This window comes from Penaeus japonicus, unplaced genomic scaffold (genome assembly GCF_977035675.1).
Source record: "Penaeus japonicus unplaced genomic scaffold, GWHDUDI00000001_assembly GWHDUDI00000012, whole genome shotgun sequence".
In the NCBI taxonomy this organism is placed as follows: Eukaryota; Metazoa; Arthropoda; class Malacostraca; order Decapoda; family Penaeidae; genus Penaeus; species Penaeus japonicus.
In genome coordinates this window covers 43,063,464-43,084,574 of record NW_028234414.1, presented here as the reverse complement: position 1 = coordinate 43,084,574, position 21,111 = coordinate 43,063,464, and the positions used below count along the sequence as shown (strand labels likewise).

General features: G+C 38.0%; 2 protein-coding genes across 5 annotated transcripts in view; one reads left to right on the top strand and one right to left on the bottom strand.

Annotated features, from left to right (window-relative positions):
* LOC122246898 (long-chain-fatty-acid--CoA ligase 1) overlaps positions 1 to 8,368 on the top strand; it is an 82,939-nt gene extending 74,571 nt beyond the window's left edge. For all 4 annotated transcript variants that reach the window (XM_086542836.1, XM_086542835.1, XM_086542837.1 and 1 more), the window contains 6 exons: positions 590 to 740; positions 2,008 to 2,158; positions 2,681 to 2,808; positions 3,552 to 3,695; positions 4,957 to 5,130; positions 5,877 to 8,368. In XM_086542836.1, the coding sequence (XP_086398962.1) occupies positions 590 to 740; positions 2,008 to 2,158; positions 2,681 to 2,808; positions 3,552 to 3,695; positions 4,957 to 5,130; positions 5,877 to 6,014 (886 nt within the window). In that variant the 3' untranslated portion in view covers positions 6,015 to 8,368. The remainder of the gene's footprint in view (positions 1 to 589; positions 741 to 2,007; positions 2,159 to 2,680; positions 2,809 to 3,551; positions 3,696 to 4,956; positions 5,131 to 5,876) is intronic.
* A 1,670-nt stretch (positions 8,369 to 10,038) lies between these two features.
* The window catches only part of LOC122246899 (myosin-IIIb-like), a 71,198-nt gene continuing 60,125 nt past the window's right edge, over positions 10,039 to 21,111 (bottom strand). Inside the window, exons 25-31 of the mRNA XM_086542834.1 lie at positions 18,624 to 18,736; positions 17,971 to 18,162; positions 17,107 to 17,271; positions 16,338 to 16,426; positions 13,768 to 13,845; positions 12,393 to 12,572; positions 10,039 to 11,910 (exon numbers count right to left, since the gene is read on the bottom strand). Of these exons, the coding sequence (XP_086398960.1) occupies positions 11,649 to 11,910; positions 12,393 to 12,572; positions 13,768 to 13,845; positions 16,338 to 16,426; positions 17,107 to 17,271; positions 17,971 to 18,162; positions 18,624 to 18,736 (1,079 nt within the window). The 3' untranslated portion in view covers positions 10,039 to 11,648. The remainder of the gene's footprint in view (positions 11,911 to 12,392; positions 12,573 to 13,767; positions 13,846 to 16,337; positions 16,427 to 17,106; positions 17,272 to 17,970; positions 18,163 to 18,623; positions 18,737 to 21,111) is intronic.

Genomic DNA, 21,111 nt, shown 5'->3' with positions numbered 1-21,111 from the left:
GGGTGGGAGAGGGAGGGGGGGATGTGGAGGTAGGGGGGGATGGGGGGGGATGGGGGGAGGGTGGTGGAAGGGGGGTAGGGGGAAGGGGTATGGGGGAGGGGAGGGTGGAAGGGTGGGAGGTGGGATGGGGAGGGGGGGAGGATGGGAAAGTGGGAAAGAGAGAGGGAGAGGGAGAGGGAAAAGGAAAGGGAGAGAGAAAAGATGGAGGAGGAGGAGGAGGAGGAGGAGGAAGAGGAAGAGGGAGGAGGAAAATGTGAATGAGAGGGAAAGTGGAGAGGGAGAGGGAGAGGGAAAGAGAAAAGGGAGGAGAAGGTGGAGGAGAACTACCGAAAAAAAAGCAACTGAAAGAAAAACAAAAACAAACAAACAAACAAACATAAACTAATTATATGAATCTTTAATCACCACCACCACCAAAAAAAGAAAAAAAATCCTAAAACTAACCCATCCACCACACACACACACACACACACACACACTCGCGCGCGCGCGCGCACACACACACACATACAACCACACACCAAAAAATAAAAAAGAAAAAAAAATCATCACAATCCTAAAAAACTCAAAAATTTCCAAAACCTTCCAGGGGCGTGATCAGAAAATCGTCGATCTGGGACAAGCTGGTCTTCAAGAAAGTCCAAGACGGGATGGGCGGCCGCCTCCGCCTGCTGGTGGTGGGGTCGGCGCCCCTCGCTGGCAACGTCCTCACCTTCATGAGAGTCGCGCTCGGCTGCGTGGTGAGTGGGTGGGTGTGGGTGTGTGGGTGTGGGAGAGGGTTTGTGGGAGGGTGTGGGGGAGGGTGTGTGGGTGTGGGGGGGTTGGGAGAGGCTGTGGGTGGGTGTGGGTGGGTGGGGGGTTTGGGTGTGGGTGGGAGGGTGTGTGGGTGTGGGGGTTTGGGTGTGGGGGGGGGGATGGGAGGGTAAGGAGAGGGTGTGTGAATGTGGGGAAGGGTGTGTGAGTGTGGGAGAGGGTGGGGGGTTTGGGGTGTGGGGGTTGGGGGGTTGAGGGAGGATGTGTGGGTGTGGAAAAGGGTGTGTGGGTGGGTGTGTTTGTGTTTGTGAGTGGGAGGAGGTGTTGGGGTGTGTGTGAGTGTGGGGGAGGGTGTGTGGGTGTGGGGGAGGGTGTGTGGGTGTGGGGGAGGGTGTGTGGGTGTGGGAGATGGTGTGGGGTGTTGGGGTGTGGGTGCGGGAGTGAGTGAGGATGAGTGTGTGTGTGTGTATGAGTGGGTGGGTGTGGGAGTGAATGGGGGAGTGAGTGAGGATGAGTGTGTGTGTGTGTGTGTGTATTATATTTAGTGAACTAAGGTAAAATATGCTAGTTCTGTATAACTTGTTCTAAATGAATATCAAATATGATATTTTCATGTTTTTTTACGCAATGTTACTGCATATAGTTCTGTAAGAGGTTTCACTTTCATTAATTCATTCTGCATATTTTGATTTCTTTTTTTTTGGTCTGGTCATATGGTCAAATTTATTTATATATTTCAGTGTTATTCAGTGTTTTGATTTTAAATAAAGAAGAAAAACAGAAAGGAAGTGATGTTTTTGCGTACATCTACACTTAACTTTAAATAACTTCATTAATTTATATTATTCCCATCCCATTTGTTCATAATGACACTAAATGATCCTAAGATTAACTGAATGATAATTGTGATAATAATGATAACGATAATAGATATCAATAACGATGATGATAACGATAACAAAAATACAATGACCCTATCATTAACTGAACGATAATTGTGATGATAATGATAACAATAATAACAGATAAAGATAACGATAATGATAATAATAACGATAACAAAGATACAATACCCACGAAAAAAATCACTTTGAATCCTTACAATGATAATAACAACGACAACAAAAATACAAAACTCACAAAAAAAAAATAACTTTAAATTCTTACAATAATTGCGAAGTTTCCTCATGCTTATACTTCCCTCTCTACCCCTCCCTTCCCCCCTCTCTACCCCTCCCCTCCCCCCCTCAACAGATAGTAGAAGGCTATGGACAGACGGAATGTGGAGCTCCAGCCACCCTTACTATCCAGGGGGACTATCGACCTGACCACGTGGGCCCGCCCATTGCATGCAATGCTATCAAACTGGTGGATGTTCCCGACATGGACTACTATGCTGCACAAGGTTCGTATTGCGATGTCGTGGTAATGCTATGCTGGGTTGGGATGGGATGGGATGGGTGGGTGTGATGTGGGGGTTATGTTGGATATGTGGATATTCGTGTGTGTTTTTTTTTATATAAAGTCTGTATATGTATATGGGTTTGGAAATATGTAATCGCACATACACATGGATATATATATAGTAAGTAGCACACTCACACGCACGTTCACGCACACAACCTCGCCCCCAAACACACACACACTCTCACACACATCCCCACCCACCACCAAACACACCCACCCACCCACACACCAAACACCCTCAACCCTTCAACCAACAACAAAGTCCTTCTTCACCCCCCCCCCCCGCCCCTAATTACAATCATAACCCCCACCCCCTCGCCCCCACCCCCCATTACAATCATAACTCCCCCACCCCACCCCCCATTACAATCATAACCCCCCACCCCCCTAATTACCGTAATTCATTCTGCACATTTTGATTTCTTGTGATTATATCCTTCGGTCAAACTCCCCTTCGCAGGACAAGGCGAGGTGTGCATCAAAGGCTCGAACGTGTTCAAAGGATACTTCAAGGACCCCGAGAAGACGAAGGAGGCTGTGGACGCCGGAGGATGGCTTCACACGGGGGATATCGGCCAGTGGCTGCCGGTGAGTACGGCTGGGTTAGGGGCTTAGGGAAGGGGAGGGGGAGGGGGTAAGTAGGGCTGGCTTATGGAAGGGAGGGGAGTGGGAAAGGATGGGAAGGGTGGGTGGGAGAAAGGGAGGGGGGAGTGTGTGGGGAAGGGTGGGAGTGGGTGGGTAGGAGGGGAGGGGGTGGGATGGAGGGGGGAGTGGGTGGGAAAAGGAGAGGGAGAGGGAGAGGAAGAGGAGGAGGAGGGGGAGAGGAAGAGGAGGAGGCGGAGGAAAAGAACAAGAAGAAGAAAAAGAAGAAGAAGGAGAAGAAGGGGAGGGAAAAGGAGGAGAGGAAGGAGGAGGAGGAAGAGAATGAGAGGGAGAGGGAAGAGAAGGAGGAGGAGGAAGAGAATAAGAGGGAGAGGGAAGAGGAGGAGAAGGAAGAGAAGGAGGAGGAGAATGAGAATGAGAGGGAGAAGGAAGAGAGAGAGAAGGAGGAGGAGGAAAAGGAGGAGGAGAATGAAAAAGAGAATGAGAATGAGAGGGAGAAGGAAGAGAAAGAGAAGGAGGAGGAGAACAAAAATGAGAAAGAGAATAAGGAGAAGGAGACGAAGAATTTTTAAAAAAAGGAGAAAAAGAAAAAGTAGAAAATCCCAACATAACTTAAACAAACTCCCTCAAAAATCCTAAAACCAGCGCCATGTTATCCCCGACCCCTCTCCATTCACCTTTATAATTTAATTAATCCATGATATAAAAACCTTTTTTTTTTCACACAGAGCGGGACACTGAAGATTATCGACCGCAAGAAACACATCTTTAAGCTTTCTCAAGGTGAATACATCGCACCAGAGAAAATTGAAAATATTTACGTAAGATCGCAATACGTCGCTCAGGTGTTCGTTCACGGAGAAAGTTTGAAGGTAGGTTATTTATTTATTTATTTATTTATTTATTATTATTATTATTATTTTTTTTTTATTATTTTTTTTTTGTGGATGGATTTTTTCTGTGTTGTTTTGTACCGTGTTTTTGTTTGAGAGAAGTTATATATATATATATATATATATATATATATATATATATATATATATATATATATATATATATATATATATATTATATATATATATTGGTGGTTATTTTCATGTTAATGCTAGTTTATATATAAATATTTATTTATTTATTTATTTATTTATTTTGTCTAGCTTGATATATAAAGGTTACGATACCCACTACCTGATTAAAAGAAAGAAAGAAAGAAAAAAAAAAGCTCATATAGCTCAACAACACACTACCATAAACCCATTAATTCCCAATTTCTCTTTCCATCTCATCCTCCCATTCCACAAACCCATTAATCCCCAATTTCCTTCCCATCCCATCCACCCATCCCACAAACCCATTAATCCCCAATTTCTCTTTCCATCTCATCCTCCCATTCCATAAACCCATTAATTCCTAACTTCTCTTACCATCTCATCCACCCATTCCATAAACCCATTAATTCCTAACTTATCTTACCATCTCATCCTCCCATTCCATAAACCCATTAATCCCCAATTTCTCTTTCCATCCCATCCATCTCATCCTCCCATTCCATAAACCCCTTAATCTGATTCCACAAACCCATTAATCCCCAATTTCTCTTTCCATCCCATCCATCTCTATCCACCCATTCCACAAACCCATTAATCCCCAATTTCTCTTTCCATTCCATCCATCTCATCCACCCATTCCACAAACCCCTTAATCCCCAATTCCTCTTTCCATAAACCCATTAATCTGATTTCTCTTCCCATCTCATCCTCCCATTCCACAAACCCATTAATCCCCAATTCCTCATTCCATAAACCCATCCATCTCATCCACCCATTCCATAAACCCATGAATTCCCAATTCCTCTTTCCACAAACCCATTAATCCCCAATTCCTCTTCCCATCCCACAAACCCATTAATCCCCAATTCCTCTTTCCACAAACCCATTAATCCCCAATTCCTCTTCCCATCCCACAAACCCATTAATCCCCAATTCCTCTTCCCATAAACCCATCCATCCCATCCACCCATTCCACAAACCCACAAACCCATTAATCCCCAATTCCTCTTCCCATAAACCCATCCATCCCATCCACCCATTCCACAAACCCACAAACCCATTAATCCCCAATTCCTCTCTCCAGTCGTGTGTCGTCGCCATCATCGTACCGGAAGTGGAGGCGGTGAAGAACTGGGCGCGGGAACAAGAGATTCCTGGGACACTCTCGGTGCTCTGTGCTAATCCTCACGTCAAACAGCTGATTATGGACGACATCGTTAACCTCGGCAAACAAGCTGGTCTCAAGTCGTTCGAACAGGTGAGGGGATTGGGTTTAATTGGGTTGGGTTTAATTGGGTTGGGTTTAATTGGGTTGGGTTTAATTGGTTGGAATTGGTTTGGAAATGGTGATGATGGTGATGGTGGTGATGATTTTTATTGTTATTGTTAGTGTTGTTGTCATTATGATTATTGTTACTGTTATCTTTGTTATTATTATTATTATTATTATTATTGTCATTATTTTTATTGTTAATATTTTTATCATTATTATTAGTATTATTGATATCATTATCATCATTATTGCTGCCATTAATTTTTATTGTTGATATTTTTGTTATCATTATTATTAGTATTATTGATATTATCATAATTGTTATAAGTATTAGTAGTATTGTTGTTATAGTTTTTTAAATAATATTTGATTACTGATTTGTCTATACCATATAGCCATTTAGCATTGCATTAATTTAATCTGTTGCACACAAATGTTACTTGATAAACATTTATTTTGTTTACGTGGCAAATACACATTCAGAGAATATCTGTCATATTGATCATAAACTTTTCTTTATAGAATTTATTACGTGATGCATACGAAACCTATTGTTTATATACTTGAAAGCATATATATTGTAAAAGATAGATAATCAAATTTTTAATCAAATTTTCAATCAAAATTCAACAACTTTCCCCGAATTTAACAAATTTTTCCCCTTCTCTCTTTCCCCTTTTCCCATAAATTAACCTATTTTTTCCCTTTCTCTCCCCCCCGCTCAACATCAGGTCAAGGACATATACCTCCACCCCGACCTCTTCAGCGTCCAGAACGGCCTGTTGACCCCGACCCTAAAATCGAAGCGACCTCAGCTGAAAAGATACTTCACGCCACAGATTGATGACATGTATGCCAAGCTGGCTTAGGTTAGGTTAGGTTAGGTTAGGGCGATGGTAGTCAGTCAGTCAGTCAGTCAGTCACTCAGTCAGTATGTGAAGGCTGGGGGGGAATATTATTATGATTATATTAAGTGTGTGATTGGGGGGAAAGGGAGAGGGAGAGGGGAGAGGGTGGGTGAGGGTGAGGGTAGGGGTTTAAGGGGTGCGTTAAGTAAAAAAAAGGAAAAAATAAGAAAAAGGAAGTGTGGGTTACTGTTTTTTTTTTTTTTTTTTTTTTGGGGGGGGGGGTGTTTGGTGTGAGTGTGTGTTTGTGTGTATGAGTCTGAAACTAATTGACTTGTGCCTCATATTGTTCTTTCTTATAAAAGAGAACTGTAGATGACTACTTAATAGAAGTGAGTTTCGAATGATCTAGAAGAAATAGATTAATTGATTACGTATGATGATGACGGCTCCTTTGAGAATATGGATTAATAAAAATTAAAAAAAAAACCCTTCAATATCATCTTTATTATGTCTACAAAATAGACTGTATTATAGTGGACACGTGGTTGTATAACCTGTAATATATGAACTTGGGTTTTTTGGCACCAATTCTATATAATTTGGCTGAAAAGAGAGCCTTTGTTTATGTGAAAAAAATATAATGTGAACGTTTCTATAAAACAAGAATATTCAGAACTAAAAGTGATTCGTCTTTTGTCCATTACAGACTGAGGAAAAAAAATGGTATGATGTTTGATGAAAAAAGAAAAAATAGTGGAAACTTTATTGTGATTAAAAAAATATATATCGGTGCATTATTAGTGCAATTATAAGAGGGACTGGATTACCCTCACTTATACTATAGCAAGCATTATTTATAAAGTTGATTTTGTTTTAAGTTTATGATGCAAATGTGCTTCATCCGAAGTTCCGTTAAATAGATAATAGGTTTGAGATGTACAGTGCATCTAGTTTTGTATTCGTATAATAGACTTCAAGAGTAAATCTTGTATATCTTTCGATTTGATAGTTATGAATTCATATCACTATATCACTCTTTTAATCCTATCTGTAAAGCAAGCAAATGTCTCGTCAATATCCAGTAATATTCTATAAATACTTTACGTTATGGTAATTCAAAGATGTCTGTTATATAAAAAAAAAACAGTATTTCTAGTCAAAGTTCAGAACCAGTTGAAGAAGAGGCGCCAAAAATGCCTTCGGTGCTCAACTTAAATGGTTGTAAAAAAAAATAATAATAAAAAAAATAAAAAAATAAAAAAAATATATAAAAAAATAAAAAAATAAATAAATACGTTTCACTCAAACGTTCTTGGATTTTAGGTTTAATAGAAATCTCTCTTTTTTCTTCTTCTCTTTTTTTGAAATGTCTACCATAACGACTCATTTTCTTTTTTTTATATATATATGTGGATATGTTTTTTTCCGTTTGTGTTTCTTCATTTATTTGGGAAAGGGGGGGGGGGGGGGGGGAAGGGAGGAGGGGAGGAGGAGAAATACTCATTGTTAATAATTTTAGTTCGTACCTCTGTACACAATAGTTGTTGCTCGGGTAACTCTGGGGGCAGTAGTGCATTAATATTATTAGAAGAAAAAAAAGGATGGAAAACGTGCTTTTATTGCCATGCTTTTGTATATTTACAGAATAGAACTTAACGGTCATCACTCCTTACGTTGCCAGTTAGTGCTTAAATATTCACTCTTGCTACTTATCAGTTACAAATTTATAATCATTCGCGTGTGATTATGTATGATATAAATACATTGTATATATGTATGTATATATGTATATATATATATATATATATATATATATATATATATATATTATCAGAAGAATTATATATGTATATATATATTATCAGAAGAATTATATATGTATATATATATATTATCAGAAGAATTATATATGTATATATATATTATCAGAAGAATTATATATGTATATGTATATATATATATTATATATATATATATATATATATGTATATGTATATATTTATATGTATATGTTATATACATGAATATATTACATATATATATATATATATATATATATATATATATATATATATATATTATGTATATATATATATATATATATATATATATATGTATATATATACGTACTTATTCTGTGAGGGAGTATCGAATTCTGTTTTGAGGTTTGTTAAATGGAATGATTATGTTTTTTGTAATTCCAAGCAATAACAGAGTGATTATTGAAACCATTTTATTTTTCACCTACAATTAAGATATCCATTTAGTTACTTACAACTCGAAGTGTCATATAGCCTTTATATTATGTCTCAGTGAAGGCTATGTTAATCCTTGAAGTGGGAAACGAGAGAAAAGAAAGAAAGAAAGAAAAGAAAAGAAAACTCAATGACGATGCAAAGTAAACAAACAGAAAAGAAAAAAATATTGTAGAAAGTTATCATTATTTTTTTTTTATTATTTTTTTTTTTTTAAGAAATCCATCCTGGGTGAATATATTCTTCGTTATCTGAAGAATTATTCAAACATTTAGATATACTGAGACTTAAAAAAAAAAAAAAAAAAAAATCATATATGCAATATACTTATAGAACCAAAATTCTCTCTGTTAAACCGTACTTGTTACTAGCCATATCTAACAAAAATGAATACATGATAAAAAGAAAGAGAAAAAAAAGATAATAACAAACATTGTATTAAAATAACTACCACGTCTGGACGCGAAAGCAAAATACACTGCATGAAATTAAATCTTGTATTTCTTATCCCGCGCAAATACGATCTTTCCAAAAAAAAAAAAAAAAAAAAAAACACGAAAAAGAAAAAAAAAAAAAAACACGAATAAGAACAAAAGAAAAAAGAAGAAAGAAGAAGAAGAAGAAAAAAAAAAAAAGGTGTTGGAAAGATTCAAAATCAAAATTACTCACAATTTTGATAACTTTCTCTCTAATCACACCAGGCGTGACGTGACGTAACTGTTATCAACGGAGAGTTTTAATCACAAAGTCATGGATTGTGACTTTGAGTATAACTCCGTTGGAATTATTGTGTATCGTAGGTTTCTATGTATACTATGAAATGTTATGGATGTAATAAAGCACAAAACACTTCATGTTTGTAATTCCCTTAATTAAGAATAATGATAATTAATTAATTAAGAATTCTGATTAATTAATTAAGAATTCTGATTAATTAATTAAGAATTCTGATTAATTAATTAAGAATTCTGATTAATTAAGAATTCTGATGAGGATGATGAGATCTTCCGTGTATGGTGGTTTATGGTGATGATGAGATTTGGAGAAACTTATAGAGGGGGGGAGGGGGGCATTTATGGTGGTTTATGGTGATGATGAGATCTTCCGTGTATGGTGGTTTATGGTGATGATGAGATTTGGAGAAACTTATAGAGGGGGGGAGGGGGGCATTTATGGTGGTTTATGGTGATGATGAGATTTGGGGAAACTTATAGAGGGGGGGAGGGGGGCATTTATGGTGGTTTATGGTGATGATGAGATTTGGGGAAACTTATAGAGGGGGGGAGGGGGGCATTTATGGTGGTTTATGGTGATGATGAGATTTGGGGAAACTTATGGTGAGGTATTTATGGTGACGGGAAGGTGGAAAGAGGGATTCTCTTATGGTGATGAAGAGGGTGGAAGATCTTTGGTAGCGTTTATGGTGATGAGAAAGAGGTCTTCCTTTCGTCGATGGTGAGTCTTTTTATGGTGATGTTGGGAATGGGGAAATATGTGGGAGGTATGTATGGTGAGGAAAATGAGGAAGGTGATGGTGATAGTGAAAATAAGAGTAAGGAAAGAAAAGAAAGGGCTTTTTCGTAATGCTGAGAATGAGAAAAGAGAGAAAGGAAGGTTTTATAGTGACGATAGTGTAAATGAAAATGAGGTAAAAAAGGGATTCTTTTTCATGAATATGAGAATAAGTACAAGTTGTCAGGTAGAGTATAACATCTATCGTAGAAGGAAATTCAAATATCTTATACACATTATTTTTCGTATAAAAAAAGGAAAAATTGAAACAAAGGGTGTTCTGATAATGTTCTTTATAGAGTTAAAAGCTGACATACTCTTCTTCCACACAAACCTTCTTCAGTCACATATTATCAGCCATTGAAGAAAATAAATATAACACATTCAGACATAAGAGTATTGGGAATTTTACTCAATGATCTCATCAAATTCAGAATACCTCTATCTCATGAAATATAAAACACGTAATTTCAGTCATCATTCTTCCATCTTCTGTGTGAATGTCAGTATGAATAACAAACACAATATATCTCTCTGAATGCATAACATATGAACCAAAAATCCTAAACAAGACCAAACAAAAATCATTTTTTTGCAAAAAAAAACAATCGAATTTGAAAAGGTCTTGTTTTGGGGATTTTCCTCGTCCACAGATCAATCAACGCGAATTTGAAGAGTGATATTAATTAATAACAAGAGCTCTTTAAGGAGAGCAAAATGACTAGCATGAAAAACAACTATAAACATTAGTACAAACACCCTACATGGACATCGCCTCTCTCTCTATCTCTCTATCAGTGCTACAGTACGTAAATCCCCTTTTTTTCTCACTGCTACGATACATAAATCTCCTTTTTTTCCCACTGTTACGGTAGATAAATCTCTCTTTTACCAGAAGTAAAATCTATAAATTCCATTTTATTTTTTTTCACAGCTACCATATCCACTCTTTTTTTCACAGCTAGGCCTATCTCTGCCTAAGAAAAGACGAAGAAAAGTAATGGCGGAATATGGCGGAATATTTATGACGAAACACATTCGCAAAACATTATTAGGGAAATAATCCTACTTTGAATACATTCTACAGTTGTTTAATTAACTGGGAGATTATGAAAGACAAATCAAAATCTATTATGTTATTTTTTTTTACATCTTGATGCTACAGTTGTCATGAATTAATCTATTGACATTCTCAAAAAGAAAACTACCAACAACATCATTCTAATAAGAAAGGATCTATATATGCCCAAAGTGTATATATAGACGGCTATCATTTTAGGGTATTGAAAGGGGAGGGAGAAGGGGGGGGGGCGTGTCTGAGGAGAAACAACAAACAACAAACAACAACAACAATAACAGTATTCAGAAATATCGATCTTTAAACCCGAAGAAAACGGCGTTTAAAGAAAGATATCTTGCGAGTGAGTGTAGGTAGCATCGTAGTAGGTAGGGCGTAACTGCTTTCATTTACTCTCTGTGGTGAGAAAAGAGACGAGGATTCTAGATTATGAAATAGGATCTACGAGGAGGTCCTAGTTAAAGGGAGTAATTTGGGTTAGTTGCTTTTTTTTGGGGGGGGGATGGGGAGGGGAGGGAGAGGAAGGGGAATGGGGGAGGGTGTGACACAACATATACTACAGGGGTGTCTTTTACGGGGGGTGGGTGTATTTTTAATTAATCTAAGGCGAAGAACATGCAAATATATATTTATATATATATTTTTTTCTATATTCCACTTCAATTCAATATTGTCTCAATATCTATATTCCATCCTCCATCATACAAGTAGGCGGGAGATAACGAACGAACGCAAAATAAAACGTGAAAGGAATAAAACGCAAAATAGATACACTCTCGCTTGACATTTACATCAAATATGATTCATGATTTACATCTGGTACTCTGATCCATACCCATTAATTCCGTCCCGCTTCAGCTGCCTCTTCCTGATCGTGTCTGTAGGGGCGTAGTTAGTCTTCCTCAACATCTGTCTGAAGTTGTAAGGACCCGCGTCGTCCTCTGTGGACACTTTCCCGGGTCCTTGTTGGCTCGGAGGGGCGGGCGCCTTCGACTTGGCCGAGGCACCGTTCGAACGAAGCATCTGACGAAGCTCCGAAGCCGCCTTCATGTTGGTGGTTGGGGTCGTCCGGCTGTTAAGGGGGGGAAGGGGGGAAGGGGGTGGGGGGAGAGAGAGAGAAGGAGAGAGGTTTAGTGGTTGGGTTCCATGAGGTGGTGGTGGTGGTGGTGGTTTTGTTTGCGTTCACGAATTTCAATATGTGTTGAAGATGCGTGCGTACTCATACTTGGAATGAATGCCCTGGAGTGTCTGGCTTCGAATCGATGCCAGCTTTAAATCAAAGTGTTGATGCATTGCAATTACATTTACACACAAACACGCAACACATACATGTAGATTTGTATATATAAACACACACACACACACACATATATATATGTTCTTTCTCTCTCTCACACACGCAAACGTAAACAAACCAACGAATAACAGAACAGAAACACACAACCCACCCTTCCCTTCCCTTCCCTTCCCTTCGTATCTTAAGTTCACAAACAACCCATTTCGCGCGAAGCCTCCATTCCAAAGACACACACGTTCCTTCTTCCCCAAACTCACCCCTTCGACACCAGCTCGGGTGGAGGAACACCCGCCCCGAAGGCCACGGCGCCTTTCCACTTCACTAGGTGCTCCTCCGACTTCTCCTGGTTCTCCATATTCTGATTAACCAGTCCTTCCTTCACCGCCTTCATCTTCTCCTGCCGGATGTCGACTTTGATGTCCTTGGTCTCTGCAGATCTGGTCCGTGGAGGGAAAGAGGTTAGTATGACGGTTAGTTAATATAAGCGTTGAGGTAAGTTCTGGCGAGACTGTTTTGTTTTTGTCCGTTAGAATGGCCGTTATTTTTTTTAATTTTTAACGGCTTTTTTGGGTTGTCCATTTGCCTAAGTGTGTATGTGGACTGATATACTTACCCTCATTTATAGTGTGTATGATCTTTTGACCGATCTATATATCTAAATGTATCTGCAAATCATTCTTTTAAACATGTAGAATATGCTTTATAAAAAGGGGGAAATATCCATTTCTTTAGGATGTATATATGACTTTTGCCAAGTCAGTTTCATTTGTCATTATATATATATATATATATATATATATATATATATATATATATATATATATATATATAAAAGGGTATTTTCTTGATATTCCCGCCAGATGATGAGTCTCATTCCACTCGAACGAAGCGAATTAGATGTTTCTTTTCCTTACAATGTTTCATATCACTCACAGTCTCTCGCTTTCACATTGCTTACCAGATAGACTGAGAACATATGAAGCACACGGCGGTTTAGCAAGCAAGCTCTAGAATATAAACCTGTGTTGTACTGTATATATATATATATATATATATATATATATATATATATACATATATATATATATACATATATATACATATATATATATATATATATATATATATATATATATATATATATATGTATGTATATATATACAGTATGTATATATCTTTATACATATGCATATACATATACATACATATACACATATGTATATATATATATATATATATATATATATATATATATATATATATATATATATATATATATATGACCCTAATAAATGCGAGCAAAAATACAGATGACCGCAAAGCTAACAAACAACAATGATAATAACAACACAACGATGGGAAAAAAACAACAAAACCAGACCAACATGCCACACACAAAAAAAAAGAAAAAAAAGGAAAAAAAAAAGAAAAAAAAAGTCTCAAAGCAACCTGCAACAACAACAAACAACAACAACAACAACAATTTAGGTATTTAGCAATCTAGCCTAATGCGCTGGGCTAGCCTAAAAAAAAAAACAAAAAAATCTGCAGCAGTCTATGATCCTCTCTGGACGACCTCGGCCCAAAGGAGGGGGACTGGGGACTGACCTCGACCCAAAGGAGGGGACTGACCTCGGATGATTGGGACGGTGAATTTTCGTGGCCAAAGGCGCGTCCCAAGGAGTGTCCGGGTTAAAGTCCGGAGTGGGACTAGGTGAGAGGGAAACGGAAGGAAGGTTAGCTTAGTGGAAGGAAGGTTAAGTTAGTGGAAGGTCCATCTTGGTGTGTTTTGTATTTTTTTTTGTTTTTTTTTTTTTTTTTTTTTTTTTTTTTTTTTTTTTTTTTTTTTTTTTTTTAGATCTTGGTATTTGAATTAGTGTGAGGAAGTTTTTTGTTTTTTTCTTGTGTGTTATTTTTAGGTTTATTTTGTTAGTAGGAGGAACTTTGATTTAAAGTATTATGTTTTTTTTCTATATTGTTTGATAATTATTAGACTGATGATGTTATCTTTGTTGATTGGCCAGTTGGCAGGTTAGATTGATTTAGATAAGAGTTAGTTAAAGTTAAAGTTAGATGAAATGAGCTTTAACAAGTTTGATTTATATAATTAGAAGAAGTTAGTGGAAAGAAATGCTTTTAATGTTGTTTTTGGTAGTGTCATGGCATCATCATCTTTAAAAAGTTAGATTAAGTGAGAAGTAACAGTAATAGTTAGAACGTACTAACTTTTTAAAAAATGTTAATATCGGTATCAGTTTGTTGTATATATATATACTTTTTTTTTAATTTGGACATATAGAGGGATATATTAATATATCATTTACTTAATTTGATTTCATTTAGAGTGATGAATAACGGCTTTTATATCTAAGAACCGAACTTATTTTCGTCTCGTCTCCTTGTTATTTATCTGTCCTTAACATTTAAATTGAGGGAAACAAATTTTAGGAAATTGATTCTTTCGTATCATTTGATTCACCAATTTATTTCTATATATATACTGTTTTCCTTAAGAAGTAAGTTTTAGGAATTACAGAGTGGTAAGGAAAAGGGTGTAACAGTCTCATAAAAACCTTTTTTTTTCTTCTTATTTCTGAAGGATTACAGATTATTCGAGAACACGTATTTATTTTCATGTTTATGCATTAATACTAATAGGTTTAAGACTGGTTTAAATTAGTTCTTATTTGTCGTAGATACCGTATAGAACATAGAACTGTTACCACTAATAATGAAATCATATAAATATATATCTGATGTAGATTATAGATATATATTTAATCTCTCTATTGATTTATCTTCGTGCGTAGATGAAAAAATGTATATCTGTTCTTATACAATCCTCTAATGTTACTGTTTTGCATTAATCCGATGTCTTTAATTCATCCTTTAATTAACTCTTTGAGGCATGGGGATTCAGAGAAAAAAATAACACAAAATATAACACAGAATAACACTGAATAGGGAGGGTTGCCAGATACTAATTTCTCTCTGTGCTTCAGTGAGTTAGGTTAAATTGACTTATTTTTTGTTAATTTAGTTAGGATATAAGGCTGTGCGTCTCTAAGTGGCAAAATATATAAAAAAAAGAAATGGGGCGAGATTTGAGCCATGATATTGTAAAGGGGCATTGAAAAAATTTGGATAAATTCGAACCCCGGGTGCCTCAAAGGGTTAATTAGATTTATGACTGGACATACATTGCAATGATAAAATTCTGTTTCATGCATATGTGAAGTGTCAGAAGAAGCAATGACATCCGAAATCCTTGATGCATATTATAAAGGCTAATTAAGATTTGTATATAAGCCAAAAAAGAAATAGAAAAAGAAAGAAAAAAATCCGAATGAGAATAACCACACATTTAACAAAATATTGTTTTGTGAATATATCTAATTTTCATTCGTACCTTTTTTTCAACGTAATCCCATCTAAAAGATAACATTAAATTAATGAACCGCCATAAAAAAAAGATGTTGAAGACTATGAAACAAAAGAAGACAGAAAAAAAGAAGATAGAGAAAAAAAGAAGAAGAAGACAGAGAAATGAAAACAAAAACAAAAAACAAAAGAAGACAGAGAAACGAAAAACAAAAACAAAAAACAAAAGAAAGAAAAAAAAAAGACAGTGAAACGAAAAACAAAAACAAAAAACAAAAGAAAGAAAAAAAAAGAAGACAGAGAAACGAAAAAAAAAGAAGAAAAAAAAAATAGAAGACAGAGAAAAACAAAAACAAAAAACAAAAGAAGACAGAGAAACGAAAAACAAAAACAAAAAACAAAAGAAGACAGAAATTAAAAAAAAAAAAAATAATAAAGACCAAAAAAATGAAAACAAAAACAAAAGACAGAGAAACGAAAAACAAAAACAAAAAACAAAAGAAGACAGAGAAACGAAAAACAAAAACAAAAAACAAAAGAAGACAGAAATTAAATAAACAAAAAAAATAAAGACCAAAAAAATGAAAAACAAAAACAAAAGACAGAAACGAAAAACAAAAACAAAAAACAAAAGAAGACAGAACAAAATAAAAATAAGATAAAGACAAAAAAAGAAAAGAAAAAACAACAAAAAACAGAAACGAAAACAAAAACAAAAAACAAAAGAAGACAAGAAAAAAAAGGAAGACATAGAAAGGGGGGGGGGGGGAAATCACTGAACACATCATTGTCCCTTGCGGCTCTCAAGGACCAGAACGTACCTTCTCATTTCCTCTTGCAAGAAATCGTAATATTCCGAGATTTTTTCGTCCGTGGAAGTTATCTTGATAACGGGTCGGTTAGCGATGGGCTACGGAAAGAAGTTTTCAATACGTGAGTTTCGGGTTTGAGTTTAGGTTAATTTAGGTTAACTGAGAGTGAAACATCCATGTCAGCTTATCTATATCTGTGTCTATATATCTATGTTTATATATATATCTATGTCAATCTGTGTATATCTATATGTATTAGGCTAGTTATATCTATATCTGTATCTATCTATCTATTTATGTATTATCTCTCTCTGTCTCTGTCTGTCTCTCTCTCTCTCTCTCTCTCTCTCTCTCTCTCTCTCTCTCTCTCTCTCTCTCTCTCTCTATATATATATATATATATATATATATATATATATATATATATATATATCTGCCAAGTGATTTGTATATGCATATCTATCTATCCATACTTATCTATGTAGTATATATTAAAAGTGCATATGCACACGCAAACACACACACACACACACACACACGCACACACTCAATCCTCACCCCCATCCTCTCCCCTCCCCCCTCCCCCCAACCCATTTACCACCCACCCTCCACCCACCCCTAAACCCTCCACCCCAACCTTCGCCCCACCTCCACCTCTAGAGACCACCCCCTAAACCCTCCACCCCAACCCTCCCTCATACCCATCACCCCATCCCCACCCACCCCAACCCCACCCAACCCAACCCCTCAACCCCCCAGAGAGGCCACATACACTTACAGGTTGCGGTGCTCCTCTCTTCCTCTGCTCGTGGATAACCTGAGGGATGTGATCGAAGCCGTGAGGTCGCTGGTAGTTCTTGGGCGGGGCTTTGATCTCCTCAAGCCGGATGCCGGGCTTGTGTCGCCGTAGGTATTTGTGGGTTTCTTGGTTGGACATGTGCACCTGGAGGAGGGGAAAGGGAGGAGAGGAGAGGGAGCAGGGAGAGGGGAGAGGGGAGGAGGTATGGGTGGGAGAGGTAGGAGGGGAGGATGGGAGGGGTGGGGAGGTGGGAGGGAAATGGAAGGGGAGGGAATGATGGAAGGGGTGAGGGAGGGGAAGAGGGGAGAGGGAGGGGAGGAGGTAGGGGAGAGGGAGGGAAGGAGAGGGGAGGAGAGGGGGGAGGGAGGGGAGGGGAGGGGTGGAGGGGAGGAGGGAGAGGAGGTAGGGGAGAGGGGAGGTGAGGAGGAGGAGGGAGGGGAGAAGGGGAGAGGGGAGGGGAGGGAATGATGGTAGAGGGAGGGGAGGGGAGGGGAGGAGGGAGAAGTGAAGAAGGGGAAGAAAAGGAGAGGGGAGGAAGGGAGAAGAGAAAAGGGGAGAGGGAGAAATGGTTGCTTTTGTGAAATTTAGTTTCATAAAAATGCTGATGAAGAGTTGCTTTTGTTAAATTAACATGTAAACAATTACGTTAATATGTGAATGAAACATAAACATACAAACAAATTCAAGTCTATTTTGATACACAGGAAAAAAAAAGACATGGCCAATGCACATGTAGAGACAACCAATACCATAATTAAGGAGAACAACATTAACATACTTTGTTTTAGAGTAACAAAATGAGTAACTCCATTAAAATTCAAAACTAAAAAAAAAACGACCTACCTTTTCCGAAAACATAATGAGACTCGTCATTTTTTTGCTGTTGGTGTAGCGGCCGAGATCTTTCTGTGTTGCGGGAGCGGGTTCCGGCTCTTTCTTCTTCATCTTTTCCTTTTCCTTTTCCTTTTCCTTCTTGTGTTTCCCCCAGAATTTTTGGATGATCATGGCGGCCTCTTCGGGTGACAGGCCCTCCGCCTAGTGGTCATGGGAAAAAGGGAGGGTATTTAGGTTAAAACGAAGGGGTTGCTGGGGTAAAACAAGAAAAAAAGGAAAAAAGGAGAAGTCGAAGGTCTTGTTAAAAAGGAGATTTGAAAAGAAAGGTTGTTGGGAATGAATGAATGAAGGGAAGAACAGGAATGCTTCAGAAGGAGAAATAGTTAAACAGGAAGAGAAGTTCGCGTGAAATATTGAAAGACATGGAGTTAGAGAGAAAAAAATAAAAAAACAATAATATCTTACACAGTTCAGATCAGAATCTCATCATCCTCCCATTATCACAACCTCCCATTATCTCTCAGACCCTCGCCAACAGGTACGTCCCAAAGACCAAAGACCAAAGACAAAACATCAAAGACCAAAGACCAAAAATCAAAGACCAAAAACCAAAGACTATTGACATTGCGGTCACATGCCAACAGTCTTAGTTCTTCGCTTACCTCCAGAGCCTTAGAAGCTTCGTCTGCGTTGTCGATGTGTTTCTCCACCAGCTTTTTGAGTCTTTCTTCGATGGCTGGACCCCACTCTAAGCGCGCCTGGTGACCTCGGAAATCTTGATAAAAAAAAGGAAAAGGAAATTGGTTTGTCGTTTTTTTTTTTTTTTTTTTTTTTTTAGTGTTACGAAGGGATATATGGTGGGTTTTGGGTGATGTTTTGATTGGTTATGTGTATGTTGTCTGGTCGTTGAAGATTTCTTGTGTGATGGTTTTTTTTATTGCGAATAAATATTGAGGGTGTTGCTATGCTATTTTATGGTGTTGAATATTCGCTAAGGACTTTTGAAGTATTTATGAATATGTATATCATTAAAATGATTTATTACGAATGGATGCAGTGAATATATCATATTTCAAAAAGTTTTGGCATGTGTCTTGCATGTATTTGTGCGTTCAAATCACATTACATTATATTATGCAAAAAATTTAGCTGTGTGCATGAGTGTGTGTGTGTGTGTGTGTGTGTATGTGTGCGTGTGTGTGTGTGTGTGTGTGTGTGTGTGTGTGTGTGTGTGTGTGTGTGTGTGTGTGTGTGTGTGTGTGTGTGTGTGTGTGTGTGTTAAAGTGTGTGTTAAAGTGTGTGTGTGTGTAGTGTGTGTGTGTGTGTGTGTGTGTGTGTGTGTTAAAGTGTGTGTGTTAAAGTGTGTGTGTGTGTGTGTGTGTGTTAAAGTGTGTGTGTTAAAGTGTGTGTGTGTGTGTTAGTAAATTTGGTTTAGCATTCGCCAGGCTTTCATGCTAGCATACAGCACATGCTTACCCAAACAGCTACTTTATTATCAACAAATATGGAATTTACAAATACAACGAAGCATTTTAATATGCTTACACATTCTGGAATAAAAAAGCTCGGCATCAAAGTGTAGCATAAAAAAAATATAAATTCTAACGCGCGCAAACGTAGCATAGCAATCACGTTTCTTCAAGGACACACACATGCCTTCATTGTCAGTCAAAATGGACACTATTATAAGGACAATTTCAGTGAAATGGCGGTTGTCCATTTCTTCGTGTTTTTTTTCTAAATTCAGGATCTACATCCTATTTCGTGGGATCGGATCCTATCTAACGGGATCAACTCTACTTCAAACTACTAAATGTTCTCTCCTAAGGATCAGATATTGTTTTAAGGGATCGAAACCTATTTCTGGAGATCGGATCCTGTTTTTAAAGGATCGAGTCGTCCTTCAGGAGATCAAAGTCTATTCTACGGAATCCATACTTAGTTAAGAGCATCAAATCCTACACATACAATTGATTCAGATACCTGTACTATCAAGGTACCAAACCCTACTTTAAGGAATCCAAAATACCTGTCTTAAGGCATCGGATCTTATTCCAAGGCATCGAATCCTACTCCAAGGCATCAAATCCTACTCCAAGGCATCAAATCCTACTCCAAGGCATCAAATCCTATTCCAAGGCATCCAATCCTACTCCAAGGCATCGAATCCTACTCCAAGGCATCGAATCCTACTCCAAGGCATCGAATCCTACTCCAAGGCATTGAATCCTACTCCAAGGCATCGAATCCTACTCCAAGGCATCGAATCCTACTCCAAGGCATCGAATCCTACTCCAAGGCATCGAATCCTACTCCAAGGCATCGAATCCTACTCCAAGGCATCGAATCCTACTCCAAGGCATCGAATCCTACTCCAAGGCATCAAATCCTACTCCAAGGCATCAAATCCTGTTCCAAGGCATCGAATCCTACTCCAAGGCATCGAATCCTACTCCAAGGCATCGAATCCTACTCCAAGGCATCGAATCCTACTCCAAGGCATCGAATCCTACTCCAAGGCATCGAATCCTACTCCAAGGCATCGAATCCTGTTCCAAGGCATCGAATCCTACTCCAAGGCATCGAATCCTACTCCAAGGCATCGAATCCTACTCCAAGGCATCGAATCCTACTCCAAGGCATCGAATCCTACTCCAAGGCATCGAATCCTGTTCCAAGGCATCGGATCCTACTCCAAGGCATCGAATCCTACTCCAAGGCATCGAATCCTGTTCCAAGGCATCGAATCCTACTCCAAGGCATCGAATCCTACTCCAAGGCATCGAATCCTACTCCAAGGCATCGAATCCTACTCCAAGGCATCGAATCCTACTCCAAGGCATCGAATCCTACTCCAAGGCATCGGATCCTACTCCAAGGCATCGGATCCTACTCCAAGGCATCGAATCCTACTCCAAGGCATCGGATCCTACTCCAAGGCATCGAATCCTACTCCAAGGCATCGGATCCTACTCCAAGGCATCGAATCCTACTCCAAGGCATCAAATCCTACTCCAAGGCATCAAATCCTACTCCAAGGCATCGGATCCTACTCCAGGGCATTGAATCCTACTCCAAGGCATCGAATCCTGTTCCAAGGCATCGAATCCTACTCCAAGGCATCGAATCCTACTCCAAGGCATCAAATCC